The 18730-nt window shown below is 42.4% G+C and overlaps 1 protein-coding gene across 18 annotated transcripts in view; it reads right to left on the bottom strand.

Moving 5' to 3' along the window:
• Nucleotides 1–18730, bottom strand: part of Kiaa1217 (KIAA1217 ortholog) — a 530454-nt gene that overhangs the window by 54785 nt on the left and 456939 nt on the right. For 17 of the 18 annotated variants that reach the window (XM_031369130.1, XM_031369124.1, XM_031369139.1 and 14 more), the window contains one exon: nt 5928–6760. In XM_031369130.1, coding sequence (XP_031224990.1) covers nt 5928–6760 — 833 coding nt within the window. Of the gene's footprint in view, nt 1–5927; nt 6761–11983; nt 12402–18730 lie in introns of those variants that run through there. The other variant, XM_031369135.1, reaches the window with a different exon arrangement.

Below are 18730 nucleotides of genomic sequence, written 5' to 3'. Positions count from 1 at the left end.
AAAAAAAAAAAAAAAAAAAAAAAAAGAAATGAAACCCCCAAACCAAACCAAAGCAAACCAAACCAAACCAAACAAGCAAACTGCAATACTGCTTTATGAAGAGGTAAAGGGCAGAACAGATGTGATGATGCTGTAACCTGCATTTTCTGCCCTCCACACAGCTGTTTGTCAGGCTTACTGTGGTTCAGAAAAAGCTCTATATTTCCCTGGGAGCATAGTGTCTCAATGGAGGTTTCTATTTTAGGGGTGAGGTGTGCACTTGACCATGTTCAGAGACAGCTTGGTTGTCCTCATAGAGCACCATTAGGGTATAGAGTTTCCAAGGTGGCTTACCTTGACTACCCCAAGGGGAAGTAAAAGAATAACCCTACATGGTTCCCTGTGCTCTAGCAGGAGTAAGCACTGTTTAGAGACACTTTGAAGGGCTGCTAGCCAAACAAACACTTTTAAATGCCACAAAATCAGATTTAAGGTTTCATCTGATCAGTTCCTAAAGCAGGAATCCACCCAGCCCCTCAAAGCTACCAACACAGCAACACTTAGTTCTTACAAATTGAGAGTGATGGGAAACTGTCAGAAATAGACTCAAGCTACCAGCTAGCATGCAGGCTTTCTTCTGCACACACACACACACACACACACACGTTTTCTTTGCTCTTCTTCATAAATGGCCAAGGGTAAGGGGTGCCCAATAAAAGGGTGCCACGTGTTTTCTCTTTGTTTAGACTTTGCTCCTTAATGTGACTCTTTACTATTCTGATAAACTTACCTGCTTTGGCCACAGAATAATGTTAAAATGGGATCTCAGCTCTAGTTTACCAAGCATGAAGAAGCATATTCTGTTTGAAAGATTCTGTTATGCATTTAGAAGGACAGCCATTAGTGACTCTGCAATGAGTACCTTGGAATTTTGAGTTTTATTTCTAGAAAAATGCTTTCAATTACATGACCCATGACCCAAACTACAAATAGAAAACAGCAAAAACAAATGCCCTCAAATTTTACAGCTCTTGCAAGCTCTTTTATATGACATGGCCAAGGATGAAGATGCTGTTTAATGAAGTAATTTTATAAGCAAGGGAAGGCAGAAGTGTGTGCTCTCACCATCTCCTACACTGTCCCCTCACCAATCTCTTACAGATGATTGAACCCATTTTCTCCCTTTCCTTCTTTCTTTCTTTCTTTCTTTCTTTCTTTCTTTCTTTCTTTCTTTCTTTCTTTCTTTCTTTCAAGACAGGGTTTCTCTGTGTAGCCCTGGCTGTCCTGGAACTCACTCTGCAGACCAGGCTGGCCTTGAACTCAGAAAGCCACCTGCCTCTACCTCCCAAGTGCTAGGAGAAGTCCCAGCAGAAGGAATTGTCTGGGAAAAGCTACCAAAATATGCAAGATGATCTTCCTAGAAGCTCAGGTACAAGAATGCCAAACATTCATGGACTCCTCGGAAGGAGAGCAGTACCAACAGCCAGATTAAATTGTACACACTGACCTTTATTAGATATTTACTGAAGTCTCTTCAAAAAGAAGAGGCCAGCCGACTCCCTGAGTAGGAGGCACATGGCTGAGTGTGAGAACGGACATCAGTTGACTCAGTGTTTAGCACTTCTGTGTCAGCAGAGCTGTTACAAAATCATGTTCCTTCAATCGAGCTGCCAATGGTCCTCTCCTAGCATCCCTGAGAAAGAAAGGATCCTTCTCTCTGATTTCTAACATCCTACACCTATTTGAGCTATTACAGAGAAGTGCTCTTAGGAACCTTATAGTCATCCTGCTGGCTTTCAGAAGGAAACACTGCTCCCTGCAGCTCCGTCCCTGTGTTCTGTCAGCTCGCATTTTAAATGTAAAATCTCACTTAGAGACTTGCATAGAAAAAAGCACTCTCATTTATTTGCTTTTAATATTATGAAACTGCAACAGAAATTGGTTTGGCATTTTATATCCCACACTCATGAAGTTAGACTTTTTAAAAATACTACCCAGATTAAATATTTCTAAAATAATGTCATGAGCTAAGTAAGACTATAGCATATAATTTTGCACTTTGGTAATTGTTCCTGGTGTTTGTCTTTTACATTTTTTTTTCCTTTGACATAGTATTCAGATGCATTTTTTTTTTTAAAAAAACTAAATTCTAGCAGGAATGTTCTCTCCTTTTCCCATTTCTGTGTAATTGTGCTAATATACCAGCTAGGGCAGTTATGCTTTAAATGGCATGCATATATTTAGCAGTATAATTATGCAAATCCTGCCATGTTTATGATTGTGAATGTCCTTTGGGAGCAGTTTCTTAGCATCCAGTCCTAAAATGATTTCTGAAGGATTCTGGCTGTAATGTTCAGAATTCACTTCTCTCTGCTTTGCTGCTATGGGAAGGCGGGTGCACTGCTGTCAATCAGCCATAGTTACTATAGTCACCCACATGCACCCAGTAAATTCAGTACTTCCTTCTTCCTCTTTGTTCTTTGCACATGCTACTTTGCACATGCTACTGAGTTATTTCCTAATTATATGAGACAGGGTCTTGACCTTGGGATTACAGGTGTGTGCCAGCATGCCTGACAAAAGGTACTGACCACTCACTAGACAGAGCCATTTCATAGCACTGGTGGTCTTACAGAATCAGTGTAACCTCCCTGCTCCTCAGTTTCCACATCTACAAAAAGGAGTAGAACAAGCTTATATCTAGTGGTTGGTCTGGTAGTTCTATTACATGATAAATGGATGATACTTAATACAGTGCTTGTTCCAAAGATACCCCTGTACGTGACAGCTGTGTATGTGCTGCCTGTCAATAGAGGCACCACTATTTACAAATGTCCATGTCCAGGCTGAATCAGTGAGGATAGGAACGAGGCCTTTCATTAGCAGAGACTCAAAGTGTAGGTGGTGTATGCGACCATGGTAGATGGGGTCAGTAAGTTGTCTTGGGTGGCATAGGGAAGCAGAGTGAGCGGGCAGGAAGCAGCGTTCCTCCATGGCCTCTGCTTTAGCTCCTGCCTTGAGTTTCTGTTCTGACTTCCCTCAGTGATGGCCTGTCACCCGGGAGTGTAAGATGAAACAAACACTTTCTTTCCCAAGTTGCTTTTAGTCCTGGTGTTTATCATAGAAATAGAAATCTAACTAGGGTAGTACTGATACAAGAATGTGTATGTTTTCAGCATGTATGTCTGTGGTGTTTTTGTGTGTCTATGGGGTGTAGGTGAACAGGTGCCTCTGTGGGGTGCCTGTGTTTATACATGCCTTTGTTGTATATGTGTATATGCCTGTAGTGTGTATAGGAGTGCATGCATATGTTTATATGACTTATATGTGTGTGTATATGTATGTATATGTATATATACACATACATATATACATTGTATGTATGTCTACACTGTGGAAGGTGTACAGCATTAACCAGCCCACAAACACACAAATACTCCAACTGTAATCTCTGGAGATAAGTTAATTAACAAACAAGGATTCAACTTGGCAGGCTGTGTGAAATAAAATTCTTTCTTTGTTATTTCACAGTTGGTGAGGGAGGACCGTGAAAGCTAAAGCTATGAGCATCACAATCACCTGTCATTACTCCCTGGTGGCAGTGACACTGCTTTAGGGGAACATTCAGCTTTTTTTGAGACAGGGTGTCTCTGTATAGCCCTGGTTGTCCTGGAACTCACTCTGTAGACCAGGTTGGCCTCAAACTCAGAAATCTGCCTGCCTCCCAAGTGCTGGGATTAAAAGTGTGCGCTACCACCGCCCGGCAAGCATTCAGCTTTTTAAGTTAATTTTCCCAATAGATTCTATTTTAGATATAACATAAGTCAAATTTTATAAAAAAATATTTTATAACATGTAAAGAAGAAATCTACAGACTTTTTTTGAGATTTGAAAAAAAAATGAAGTCATTGAGGTTGGCAAATCCTTTTAAACAAAGGAAAGTCCAATGGAGACACTGGCAAATGGAGGATGAATATCCTTTGAGACACTGGTCAGGGACCCACACAGGGGACCCACTGGCAGGGACCCACACAGGACACACTCCGCACACAGGGACCCACACAGGGGACCCACTGATCAGGGACCCACACAGGACACACTCCACACATCCTCAAAGGTCGTGGGGCTGGCTGTTGTTTCTTTGCACGGTTGGATTTTTAACACAGGGTTTCTTAGGGTGGCTTTGACCTTGCAGGGGTCCTTACACCTTGGGATCTTGCGTGCTGGGATTACAGTGCCTCACCATAGCCATTACCAAATCTCTTGACAAATGGGGCCAAGTAACTATGGCCTGGATACTTGTGGTGCTGAGAGGAGGATATGGTGGTTTGAATGAAAAAGGCCCCCATGTACTTGAACATTTGATCCCCAAGTAGGCATTCCTGTTTGCGGGATGTTAGGGAACCTTTAGGAGGTAGAACTGGGCAACAGGGTGTGAGAGTTTATAGCCTGGCCCCACTTCCAGTTCTCATACTGCTTCCTGTGTGCAGTTAAGATGTGATCTCTCAAGCCTCCTGCTCTGGCCTCTGGCCACCACAGTTTCCCCAATATTTGGACATTTAGTCCTCTATACCCACAAGCAAAAATAAGCTCTTTGTTTTTTAAGTTGCTTTTGGTCAAGGTATTTTTTTTTTTCACAGCAACAGAAAAATAACTTACTAGAGAGGATGACTCACTCCTTTGTTGAGAAAATGTACCCAGAACCCATGGTTCTGCTCCTCTGCTCCCCTAAGGCACCCAAAGGACAGAGGCATCATCATGCTGTTTTTCCAACTGTGAGAGCTGGATTTTGTTTTTGCATTAATGACTCCAAATCATTCATGTTCATCCTTGTTTCATTCTCCTGAAATCTTTGTGCTGTGTGATTCTTTATGACTGAACAAATAGGGACAGCCTCACATGCTAAAATTCTGCTAGAGGTGACAGGACTTTGGTCTGATTTGTGTGTGAAGACAGTAAGTTAGGAAGACAGTTCACATTCCATTCACAAGTTTGGACTTCTTATAAGGTTATATAACAGTATGAGACGGATCCATTTTTAGTGAGGAACAGCAGCTCTAAGCAGGTTCTGAAAAACTTAATATTTTATCCTTTCTGAACCCACATGAAACAAGTAAGTTGTTCCTTTCAAGTCAATCTCTCTGCTAAATTTTATGATTATAATTTAATTAATTTTATTCCTTTCAATGAATTTAGGCTAGGAAACGTTCCTCTATCAAAATCTATTTGTTTTTTTCACTTATTACTTTGCAGACTTTGGAGGGTTTTCAAAATATATTCAGCATAGAAATCTTGAAGATTGATATATACTGATCTCTCTCTCTCTTTCTCTCTCTTCCTCTCTCTCTCTCTCTCTCTCTCTCTCTCTATATATATATATATATATATATATATATATATACCCATCCATCCATCCATCTATCCATCCCAGAGTATTTTATTCACTCAAAAACTCTACCTATTCCAACTCCACTCCTGAATATTAAACCCAACCAGTCTAAGTTCATGCAAACTCATTCTTTTCATCTTCCAAAACCAGATGAGAAAATGAAATTGCATTGTATAGGCAGGAACACAGATGGCAGTGACCAAGAGTTAGGCTACTATTCATTTTCTATGGCAGGCAATTATGATTCTTCTATCTGCTATCTGCGTGATTTCCATCAATCACCATTTTCTTCCCAATAATTCCAAGTCACCTTAATGACAATTCTGTGAGGACCAGAGTCTAGGGACAGGTAGGGCCGTTGGCCTTTGTGGTAGCTCTGTCTCCTTTCACATGGTCACTGGTGGACCTCATTGACCCGACCTCACTCATTCAGGAACTCTGCAGGGAAGGTTAGCCTTCCCTAATACTCAGAATTGTGTTTTCTGGCTTGGTATCTAGAAAGCAGTTTTCAGCAACTCCCCAGTACAGACCGTCCTCAGCCACCCCTTTGTCTTCTTACCTGGTTTCTCTGTCTTTGGGGATCGTAGCAGTGCTGTAAGCAAAAACTTGTTTCTCAACTAGAGGAGGCCCCAGGTCTACGAGGCTGGATAATCCTGGAGTGTTTCGTGGCTTTTCGATGTACACCAGGGTGCCTGGTTCCTTTTTAAAAGACTGGCGACTGGGGGAGGCCCGGTCTGGCTGCAGGGTATGAGGGGGTCCATGTGTGTTAAGATGCGGGTGCATGTCTATCATTCTTAAGTCACCCACCCGGTGTGGAGAGGCTGGGGGTGTTTTGGAGCCCAAGGTAGGCAAATGGCTGTCAGGGTATTTCCTTGACTTTTGTCTGTATAGTGATTGCTCCATATGCATTTCTGCTTGCAAGGAAGGGTTACAGTAAGCGCTCGCTGACCGGATCGCTGTGCGGTGATATGCAATGACATGATCTGGGACATCCAAAGGGTGACCGCCATGAGATGAGGCTATGCTCATTCGTCCCTCGTGATAGAGGTAAGGGTCTGCATAGAAACCCTCATTTCTGAACATAACCAGGTTTTTGCTGCTCATGTCTTCATCTGGTTTGACATCTCTTCTTTCCAAAATGGCGCTGGGGCTTGGGGAGATGGATCTGGATACTGGCAGGCTCGAGAGTCTGTCCCTGGGGATGGTGGCATTGCCAGGAATAGCCATGGGACGGCTGCCCCCATAAGGAATTCTGGATGGAGAGGGAGGCAAGGAATGGGGCACTGGAGTGGATGGTGGAGAGTTTGGAATTACATGAGGTGGGTGAGCTGTAGATCCTGGTCGGGGGGCGACAAGGCCATCTCCTCTTGCATAAACAATTTCTCTCTGCATCTGGAAATAAAGCAAGGAATCAGAAAACATACTTAGATATTCATGTTTTTAGGGATGTCTCAATGTGACAAGGTGAATTCCTTAATAAGGGAGTCTAGCTATGTATCTCACCCTCTTACCAGACACTCACACTAGGTGACTGGAACCTGAGAATATGTCCCCTTATTGGCAAAAGGGACTTTACAGATGTGAGCAAGTCATGGATCCTGAGGTGACAGATATTATTCAAGTGGACTCATTGCAATCACCAAGGTTTTTATATAGACAACAGGGAAACAAGGAACTCAACCTTGGAGGGCTGGAGAGAAAGACTAGAAGGTGGCTGGTGACATAGAAGATGAAGATGGATCTGAGGCCAAGGGCAGCAACTGCAAACAATAAGGAAATGGATTCCCCCAGAGATCCCACCAAAGTCTGCTTGATAAAGGTCTATGAAACTCATTTTAGAAACCCAACCACTATACAAGAATAAACCCATGGCATTTAAAACCTAAAATGTTTTGTTTGCTTGTTTGTCATATTGGTCACTACACATGCATATCTCAGGCAAGCTCTCCTGCTGCATCTTGTCTCACAACCTCAAGTTTCCAGTAATTCCTTGTAGCAACCTTAAAAAACAGACATATACCCAATGACAGCAACACAGGTATTAAACTATGGTTTAAATATTGATGTCACGGCTTCTTAAGCCATTTAATAAATTTAAACTGTAAGGCTAATGTATACATGGGTCTAAAATCATGTTTTGAAATCCTGTAATGGGCACATTTTCCTATAGTTAGCCCTGGCAAACAACTAACAAGCACTTTCCCACCTTTTCAGGTTAATGCTATGTAGGACTGTGGCTGGAAAGGCTAAGTGAATTCCTGGGAGAAGTGTGGAAGGAGGTTTAATTCAACAATTTATTTGAGCCTCTGTGAAGACAACACACCAGGTTAGGAGAAGTAATGAGGTACCAGTGAGATGGCAGGTAAACCATGCAAAGGAGTCCGAAGTGCGATGGAGACCCAGTGCAAAGTCCTAATGGTTCTGCCTATGGGGTCATTAGAGGTGATGGGCATAGCTAGCAGACACTATAAGCTGGAGCATTGGACCAGGTAGCTTAGTTATCCGGGCTTCAGCATTGCATGGACCGGAAGAGGTAAAGATGCCCATTGCTCTTCGATAAATGCATCTTCAAAATTAAACAATCAGAAGAATCAAGTTAGTGAGGAAAGAGGGGAAATAAATTTGTGCTTTGCAAATAAATTTGTGCTATTGTCTTTTGCAAGGGCAAAGTAAAAATATACAAATAGCCGGGGCGGTGGTGGTGCACGCCTTTAATCCCAGTGCTTGGGAGGCAGAGGCAGGCGGATTTCTGAGTTCGAGGCCAGCCTGGGCTACAGAGTGAGTTTCAGGACAGCCAGGGCTATACAGAGAAACCCTGTCTCAAAAATCCAAAACAAACAAACAAACAAAAATACAAATAAATCCAGGATATGATTATTTGATACACTACTGTTTTGGTCAAGGCCCTAGAGAGAATGGAGACTACGATCCTTCACCCTGACTTCCAAGAGAGGACAGAGGGTTATCAATGGTTGGAGGATAGCTGTGACAAGGAACATGGGAGAGAGGAAGCTCAAATGGTAAAGAACCAGAATGTGCACCTGAGAGACTCATGGTGTGCCTGAAGTGAGAGAGTAGGTTGAATATGAAAAAGAGTCCATGCCTGGAAGAAAAGGAACTGATCCATCATTACATTTGTTTAGTGAGCAACCTTTACCAAATCCTTTCTAAGAGCCAGGCATTAGGATACAGCTCCAAACAAGCTTTGGAATTCCTACTATTGAGAAGGTGAGTGCTTTCCCACATCTCCTCAAAAGGAAAGCAGGGCATGAGCCAACCAGTCTTCCACAGGTTTTTATCCTGTCCCTAGCATCTAACAGTGTAGAATCCACAACAGGATCAGGAACTTCTATGTATTATTATGGGTTTTACATAGGAAATAACCAATTAAAAATGCAAAGTAGGCAGAAATAGGCAACCACCAAGCACAACGTTTTGTGGGCGCTTCCTAAGCAGTCACTGAATTGACCTCTTAATTCCCTAAGGATTGAGTGGTTCTGGAGACCCCAGAGGGAGCAGGTTCCTGACTTACAATCATAGTTTATCTCACTACCCTCTTTTCTCTTTAACACATACATGGAGTTCATGCTCCTCTAGGCTAGTCTGCTGGGCTAGCCTGCTCTCTCTTCTCCAAATCTTACTGTGGTACATTCAAACCTCCCACAATGTTCTTATTCTTGTGCTTCATACCTAGTCCTGGATTCCAGGTGCCCTAATGTTCCTGCCCATATGACCACTCTCTGCTCACCTGATACATGTATGACTCAGGTGTGCAGGGCAATGGACCAGAAGCGCCCCACCCAAGGTCATTGTCAGGGTAGTATACCTTTAGTCCTCCAGACGGTAGGAACAACCATAGGACAGAGGGTGTGCAGAAACAAACCCTTAGAAATGCCTCTCCCATTGTCTTGCAGAGTTCAGGACTCAATAAAAACAAACACATGCTCAGCACGTGTCTTTATAGGTCATGAAATCTGAGAGGGTTTGACTAAACTGTCAGTGAGTGTCTGACCAAATGACCCCAAACAGTCATAACATACAATAAAATAACCAGTCTTAAGATAAACTTTTCACATCACATTTACTCAAACGGGCCATGTGTGCGAGTGTCACACATTGCCCAAGACAAATGAACTAACAGAAAATTCTGTTGCCATTATTGTTGGGAATAACTGTTTAGAAGCCACTAGGGACCAGCAACTGCTCGGGTCGGCTCTGTTTTCCTTTCTTCCTTATCAAGCTCTAGGAAACATCTAGATTTTGGGGATCTCAGCCCAGTCAGAGACAGTAGAAATAGCCACCTTTCTGTGAAGAGAGTAAAAAGAGGACAGGATTCTAAACAGCAGAGAACTGTTAAATAAACTCATATTAATGAAAGGAAAATGTGAATTAACTTAGATTAATACAAACAATCTCTTGAAACAGCAGGGGTATTCAAATAAGAATTAAAAAAACATTTTTTGCTGGGTAGTGGTAGGGCATGCCTTTAATCTCAGCACTTGGGAGGCAGAGGCAAAGGCGGATTTTGAGTTCAAGGCCAGCCTGGTCTACAGAGTGAGTTCTAGGACAGCCAGGGCTACACAGAGAAACCCTGTCTCAAAAAACCAAAAAACAAAACAAAACAAAACAAAACAAAAACATGTTTTGTGATATGAAAAGTTATAGTTAAGATTTATACTTTACAAGTATCTTTTAAAATAAAATACCAAAAAAACTGATTAGAAAACAAAAATCATTAAAGTTTCTGGTGGCATGTGTGGATATATTCTGAAATAATAAATCAATTAAGTATGGTTCTGATACACTATGCCGTGCATTCGTATGAAGAATGTGGATGCCAGTCAAAATACTGAAGAGTCAACGTCCATCTCTCTCATCCAACGTCCAGGTGCTCATCAGTACAGAGCCTCCATGAGTCAGCATGATCCTAGCTATACCCATGAGCACCACATACCTGCTGACCATGCTGGGTATCATCCCGCCTTTGCCATTTCAAAATAATCTTTCCATGATCCAATGAGGCCACTGAATGAACCATTGAGTTAGCCACTGAGCATTCAATTATGACAGAACAGTTAATCTGAGACTGAAGGTCTCTCATCCATACCAGTGGCGTAGAAGTCGGAAGCCTCTGGTAAAAATGCTTATGTTGTTGTGCCAGGCTGTGTCTGATTTCCCAAGACTGGGCTTTAGAAATCTCCCCGATCATTTCACCCTCTGCTTTAGATAGAGCCCCAAGAGAGAATGGCATGATAATCCCATTAAGCCCTGGGAAAACATGGATTTCAGATCTACAAGAGCAAACCCTTAATATGAGATAACTCCAGTTTATTTAGTAAATGCTCTAGTTCAGCTGAAGGTACCTCACTCAGGATATGGTAGAAGGCCTGGGAAATGAGGAAGAAGCCTCGTGTTAATTTGTTAAAAACTAGTCTTTAATGACCTCACAAAATGCTTGTTTGATTGGCTGCGGGGTAGCTAAGCAATAATAGTTTGTAATTTAGAACAACCTTTGCTGCTCAAGCTAGTGCCCTTCTTATGACTGTAACTTCCTAGTTTCAGGCATCTACAGTTTTATTTGGTTGTGGTTTTTTATCATCTTGCTGACAAAGACCTGACATTAAATATGTATGAGCTTTCCTTCTACTAATACTCACTGTCAGGCCTAGGGGAAAATTAGACTTACATTCCATGGTAAGATAAGCAAGACATGTGTACACAGGACTGCAGCTGACCATTTGAGCCTTTGACTTTTCCACCTATCTGAGGCTTCTCCTGTACCCCATTCTACTTGCTAAGTTAAAAGTAGCTATGCACATCATTGCAGCTTTCTTGTCTGAAAACTTACCATTGTTAACTATGTAAACATCAGCTCTTTGTCTTACAAAAATAAAAAGAGGACCTACACACAGAGTAATGACCTTTCTACTCCCCATCAGAATTTCCATCAAGTATTTTTATTTGTCTGCATAAGTTCAGGCACAAAAATTGTTCAGCCACCCTGGACTGTGTAAGCCGGGCTTTTCTCCCTCGTTTGCTTGCTCTGTGTGGTGACTCCCTTTCCCTCTTCCCACTATTATCCAAATCCCTATTGTGTCTTGGCTGAGTCCTTTGGGTGCCGGTAAACAGGGAGGTGTTCAAATTGTTCTTCCTCACAATGCCCACTTCAATAAACTGCCCCACTCTTCCACCAAACCAGAAAATACTGAAGGTCAGTACAAATTACATTTGAATTAGGTAGCTATACATACAGCAGTATTTTATTTCCCCCAGAATTCTAAGGCAAGGCAAGTGTCATTCAGTTGGATATTTCTTGAAAGTAAGATAAGAAGGAACATTTTAAAACTGAAAACCTACCCTGGAAAAAAATAAGTTCATTTAAAATCTTTTGGGGAAACATTAATCCAGCCCCTTTCTGAAGCACTTACAACACATACGGACATGCTTTGTGGGGAGGGAATACTATGTTCAGTTTACTCTATTTCAAGCCCCACCCTTCCAAGTCTAGAATTTGTACGTGGCCTCCTCCATCAGATCACATAATGAAGTAACCGGAGAAAACAGAAAAGCCTCCTGAGAGGACCTTTCCAACCTCAAAGAATTAAAGCCACTTACTTTTTGTCTGAGCGAACCACCTGTGTAATTGCCGCTGTGATCAAGCCCATTGGCTCTGCCTGGAGCTATGGGACTCCTTTGTTTGAGAGCCTCTTCGGAATCCTCTGGCCTTCACATGGACAATGCTGACACCTCCTTTCTCCTCAGAGTCCAAATCACCACAAGGGCGCTCAGATACAAAAATGAGCCTTGCTGAAAACCAGTTTGTTTTGACCCTGTCTTCAGAGCGAAGCTGCCACCGGCATGGATAAAAAGTAGCTCTCCCAATGATAAGTCAATTTCTCCTCCCCTTGGAAATTAGTCACTGACTAACCTCAGCCCACATCCAACCACAGGCTACTGCTTGGGTGACTCAATCCTCCAACAACTGCTTACAGGGCAACAGAGTGAGGAAGGCGCTCAACTACTGAGAGCCCCGGGTAAATGGGTTAACAACAAATGCTATATTAGCTAGCAAATAGATTCTACTTAAAGCGTAGCAGATCCTTAAAGCAGACCAACTGCCAGCCACCGAGGAGGGAAACTAACAGAAAACCCCGAGTGCCAATTACCTCAGGTCCAACTCTTGGAGAATTTTCCTGTTATGGGTGGGGGTGGGGGTGGGGCGCGGGAAACTAGCCTAGAACCCAAACTTCATCTTCTGCTAGACTTTTGAAGTCTGGTTTACCGGCAAGTAAAGGCAACTTATCTCTTGCCCATGTTTGTGATACTTGAGGGGAAAAAAAGAGGGAGGGAAAAGAGCTTGTTTACTAATTAACCAGCCGGTTTTGTAACCAGGCTGAGCTCTGCTCTTCAGTGCAGGGCTAGCAACAACTATCATTCTGGAAAGCCAAGCTGAAATAAGGAGAGAAAAGAGAAGGCAAGCAAGCTGCAGCGGCTGCGAGAGGAGTCTGAGAAAGGCAAGCAGCTCCTGGCTGCCCTACCCTAGGCATGAGGAAGAAAGAGCCCAGGGTTCTCCAGAGGCCTCCTCTGGGGATGTACGGAACAGCCTAAAGGACAAGAGGGTTTGTGTATACCAGAAGTGGCTAGCTGGAGGACAGGTGTCAACACCTGGCTAACAAAAGGTGAGCTAGGTAAAAGCCAAGGCTTCCCTTGGCTCTGTGCCTCCAGGGACCATACCACACTCATCTGGGAATCCTGCAACAAGGAGCCTCAGTCACTGGCTGGCCTTAAGCCACACCCCAATACCGCATTCATGGCTGCCTGGACATTTAAAGAAAAACACAACACAATGAAACAAAACATTTTCAGATTCTCAGAGGTTCTTCTTGCCGACCAAAAGAATTCTGTGACGTCTCTGAAGTCCAAAGGCAGTCATACTTGCAAGCTCACCCAAAGAACTGTTTACTACCACCAATTGCTTGTGGTTATTAAGGGAGGGGGGAAGTGGTCTCCCCGACACCACTGCCTTCCCAAGATGTCCCATTAGAAACTGTGTTTTGATGACATGGCTGTAACAGATGCCATCTAAGAGGTTGGGAAAGAGGAGAAGGGATTTGAAAACCCTTGTTTTGATTTTTTAATCTAATCAGCACAGATTTTTTTTCTCTCTCCCCAGGCTACAGGACGAACATGCTCGGTTCTTGGTTCCCAGGAATCTGGCATGCATTTTGTAGATTTCCTTGGGTCACAGGAGGGCTTTCCAGGACGGGGAACTTAGAGGCTGGCCTTTGTGGTCTGTGAAAGCCATGTCCAACCCTACTACACCTTTAATGGTTTTGCTTAATGGCATAGGGCACAGCACTGCTCTTTGAGTGACTTCTCCAATGTCTTCCTTGTTTCAAGGGGCTGTCCTCTGAGTAACAGGGGCCATGCCATTCCCACTCCCAAAAGAGAAGTGACACAGCCTTGGTGCTCTTTGGTTGAGTGAAGCATGCTTTTGTTTGTTTGTTTGTTTGTTTGTTTGAGACAGGGTTTCTTTGTGTAGCCCTGGCTGTCCTGGAACTCACTCTGTAGACCAGACTGGCCTCGGAACTCAGAAATCTGCCTGTCTCTGCCTCCCAAGTTCTGGGATTAAAGGCATGTGCCACCACTGCCCGGCTTTTATCAACATATTATTTCACCTTAGAGGTGGTGGCAGTCTGGCTTCCTTCGCTGGTTTCCTCCCTCTGTCACTTCAGAAACATCTTTCACTTTCAAAGTACTTCAGGGCCCTCTCTTCTGCACAGCACAAGCACGGCTTCTTCATTACTGGGGTAGTAATTCAATGTCAGGAGTTTGAAAGGCAGCCCAATCCTGTGGTGAATCAGGATTAGTTGAATGTTCTCTAGTAAGCAGGAAGTTGATTGGAGAGGGGAGAGGGGTTTGCTATCCGAGACTCTAAAGAAGTGGCTAATGAACCATCCATTTCTGGAACAAAGTGCTTGCTGTACATAGGCCCACTGAGTGGGTCACCCTCTCCAGAGGACCACTTAACTCCTTCCCACTAGTCCAACTGGTGGCATCTATAGTCTGGTTGGATCAGGAGGCTGTTCCCAGTCTTGTTGACCCTGAGACAAGCAGCTTTTGTCAGATTGCTATTCACATCCCCTCTGCTTTTGATGGACTGCAAGTGAGGTGGAAGTAACTTCTATCTTTTGGGTTAGCATTAAGAAAAGCCTTGCCAGTAAATATCCAGTATTACCTCAGTAGGAAATAATGTTTATTCTTTGGGAAAGGCCAATGGTATTGTTAAATTTATTCCTAATTCCTCTTTCTCATTCATTATCAATTTAAGGAATATATATGCAAAAAGAAACTCATGTGCCTATAGACATAAAAGTAGTATCATAAAAAGAAATGATTATTATGCTGGAAAAGTTTCAAACCCATCTTGTTTATACTGTTAAAATGGCAAGGATGGTCACTTGTGAGGTCTTATTAATCTATTAATGTTTCATTTGCTCATAAATGGACCGTCTCCCAGACATGAGACAGACAGGCTGTTGCCAAAATTATTGGATTCTCAGTAAAGAGATGATCCAGTCAGCGGTTGGTTTATGGCTATATTTAACATGGGTGTTATTCCCAGAAATAGTTTGACATGAAGAACTCTAGTTGAGGCGTACACCACCAGATCCAGTGGACTAGCCCTGTGCCCAGCAGTGATTAAAGATGTTTGGACTGGGGCAGAATAAAAACATAATATTAAGTGCGTCATCTAACTTCCAAGTCATAATGAGGGCAGAGCTGAAAGGGTAGATGAAAGCAAGACTCCCCTCTCTCACGGACACTTGATCTACTGGGTTCTCCATGTTATCATGAGCCAAGGACAACTCCCTCTGTATTTTCAATAGGCACAGTCAGTACAATCATATCTTCTTACCAGCATTTGCAACAGATGGAGCAAACAACTACTTCTCCATCTCAGTGAGTCCACCCATGCTTCTGCATGGACAAAGTTCTTTTATTCTTGAATCCCTTTTAGAACTTCTAGATTCATTGCTAGTATGTGCTCAGCTCAGTGGCGTACACTATTTCCTGGGAATAATGGCTATTGGTATGCCTATTTAATAATTAACAGACACCTTAAATGTATACTATATTGCATTATTAACTTACAATGTTTTTATTGTAAAAAGAATTTTTTTACAAATTCTTACAAATGTGCCCTTGAGCAGATATATAGGAAAATCAGTTAGCAGTTTTGCACTATACAAAGTGCTTTCAGTTATGATTTTATTTTATGGGCCCCAGAACTTGGTGAGACACAGAGGGCAGGTACCCCTGTCCCACTTGGCTAGGGAATGATATGTAAGAAGCAAAGAAACTTGTCCAGCATCATGTAGCAAGCATATAACTTGTAGCATGTAGTAAGCATGTAGTAACTAGAGTACTTTAGTGACACTCATCTGGAGGGGATAAGTTCCAACACCCTAACTAGGTGCCTAAACCTGTAGAGAGTATAGAACATTATATATACTACACTGTCCTTTACACGTGCCCCAAAGCAATCAGTAACAGTCACACCTTTGGGATAATTATAACCACCAACTGTAATAAAAGCTATTTAGAACTTACGAACTGTAAGTTTCATAATAGAAATTTCTTGAATTTCTATTGATTAGTTTTGGATAAACCTAGATTGATCTTAGTGGGGCTGAGATCATGGGAAGGAAAACTGGACACAAATGTTATATGATGTTTCCGATTAAACTCTGAGCATCACGACTCTAGTTTTACTAATGATGACTCTCGAAGGACCACAGCACTCAGAGGTAACCACCGCATCTCTCAGAAGTTCACTAACCAGTGACAGAGGCACAGGTCCCCTCTCTGGACTCTATGCTATGATCGAAGGAATTTAGATACCATAGCAAATAGCTTTCAGATGATTGCAACAGTGTGAGAACTAAGACATGTGCATATTTCAGCTTGATGACATAGCAAGTCTAAACTTATCAGATGAGTTCATAATGATTTATATAGAATTGTAGGCACTACAACTGTACATTATAGAGACAGAGTTTTCAGGGCCCATTAGAGAAAAATGGTGATAGTTATATGGATGAATGACAGAACTTGGAAACCAAATGGTCACTTAGCAGCCCCACCCCTCATTCTTGAGGGACGCATGCTGGTTCCATTACTGCTTTGCTGAACAAACATAACACAAGGTGATCTCCATCATAGAACCCATTTTAAACAGCCTGCCATGGGTGATGGAAGGTGCTTTGCTGTGCAATCATTTTTATCCACAACTGACCACTGGCTAATGTGTCAGGAGAAGAAAGGATTGTATAAGAGACAAGCCCCTAGAGAGAACAATGGAAGACAATGATTGATAAGTCTCCAAAATTCAAACTCCTAGCCAGTAAATGTGAAGGAACAGGAGAGTTTCATACCAAAACAGCCCTCATAGCAATTACTTCTGGTTTAGAAGGGTCTCCTCTGTTCTTAAAAGTAACTTCCAGTGTCAGACACTTCCGTGGGCATCCATAGTACAAGGATGCTTATAGATAAGACTGACAATAGATGCTGTGTTACAACACAAAAGCTGATACTTTCTCAGTTCTTTGAAAGACATTTCTAATTTTGTGTTTGTAATGAATATGCCCTTGAAACCCCATCTGTGTTGCTTGGCTTTAGTTGGAGCCCAAGACAGAACATACAAAAACACCTGTGAAGTATATGGATCAGATTATTATTCCTGAATGACCTCCAAGTGTGTCTCTCAAAACTCAGTGTAGACAAGCAGGCAAGATGTCTCAGCAGTTCAATCCCTGGAACTCATGGTATAAGGAGTGAAGCAACTTGCAGAAATTATCCTCTGATCTCCTTGGGCCCTATCATGCACACACCTGCATGCACCTCCATAATAATAATAATAAATACAATTTAAAAAAAAAATCAGTCTAGAATGATGGAGGGCAACCCACCATCATCACTTTCGAATGAATCACTGAATCTGAACTCTAGACCAGGAATTAACAGGAGTTTCTTAATTGTTAAATAATTTCCTGTAGTACCCACTCCAAAAATAGGATTTTGTAAATTCATGGAGTGTTTATTGAGTAGCTACAATCTGTGGTAAACCCAGGGCTATAACTAATAATGGAGAATGAATTTATTAAGATATAATCCTCACTAGGTATGGTGGCATAAACCTTTGATCCTAATACTTAGGAGTTTGAGGCAGACAGATCTCTAAGTTCAAGGATAGCCTTGGTCTACATAATGAGTTCCAGGACAGCCAGAGCCACATAATGAGACCCTGTCTAAAACAAAACAACAAAACAGGACATACTCCTCGCCTTTGAGGAAGGCATAGTTTAGAAGGGAAAGTTAAATATGCACATATATATTCAAAATAGGATTCAAGAAGAGCCACTTAAATGAGTACCATAGAGAAACCCTCAGACTTTTGATACTAAGTTTTGGGGAGTAAGTACAATCACCTATAATTTCTCTGTTAGTAAATACATTCATAAAAGGAGAGGTCAGACATGGAAAAGAAAGTAATGTCTTTAGCTATCTCCTATTTGACAATGGCTTTCTAGACTTACCCTGTTAAATTCCTAAGTATTCCTATCATGACTATCATCTCCATTTTCCAGATGAACAAACTGACCCTGAACTTCAAGTGTCTCTTCCAAAGGCAAATGCCAGGCTATGAGATCCCTGAACAATCTTGGAGTTTAGCATCCAGAAATCAGTGTGTGAGTCTCACCTTAGAAGGCTCTGAGGTTGAGTATTATTTTGGTACAAAATCAAGTCCAGAGATATCTGGACAAAGTCATCTCTGCTGCCTGTTCCAAGAGCCAGAAGAGAAGGGTAAAACAAACCAGACCATATCCACCTCATCCAAAAGTGCAGGGGAGAGTCTTCGAAACAATGACTCCAGGATATCCGTGAACCCCACAAAAGTGCTCCATTTCAAAGAAATACCTTTGTGTTTTCAGTTCAAATATCAAGTAGGCCAGCCAGTGAGTATGGCTCAGAAATCTGAGCTAGTCGGCAAAACCACGGCCTTGCCTTATTTGGATAAATAACAGCCTCAAAGACAACCAGTTTGGGAGTCATGCATGCCCTGAGGCTAAGCTTGGCAGCATCTCTGCCCAAGTCTTGCCTGGCCCTGCTCTGCCTTGCCCTGCTCCAGCAGATGGAGGAGTTGAACCAACTATCACCATCCCTTCTCAACCAAGCTGATCCTGATAGAGAAAGTCCCACCACTGTACACTGGATCTGTCTCTTGGTATTCCAAGAGTGCACGGCCGGAAGTGTGGACATCCTGCTCTCAGGTGAATCTTTGCACACCGCAAAGTCATA

Source organism: Mastomys coucha, unplaced genomic scaffold (assembly GCF_008632895.1).
Source record: "Mastomys coucha isolate ucsf_1 unplaced genomic scaffold, UCSF_Mcou_1 pScaffold15, whole genome shotgun sequence".
Lineage (NCBI taxonomy): Eukaryota > Metazoa > Chordata > Mammalia > Rodentia > Muridae > Mastomys > Mastomys coucha.
Note: the sequence above shows the minus strand (reverse complement) of the source record. Positions and strands in the feature narration are given on the sequence as shown.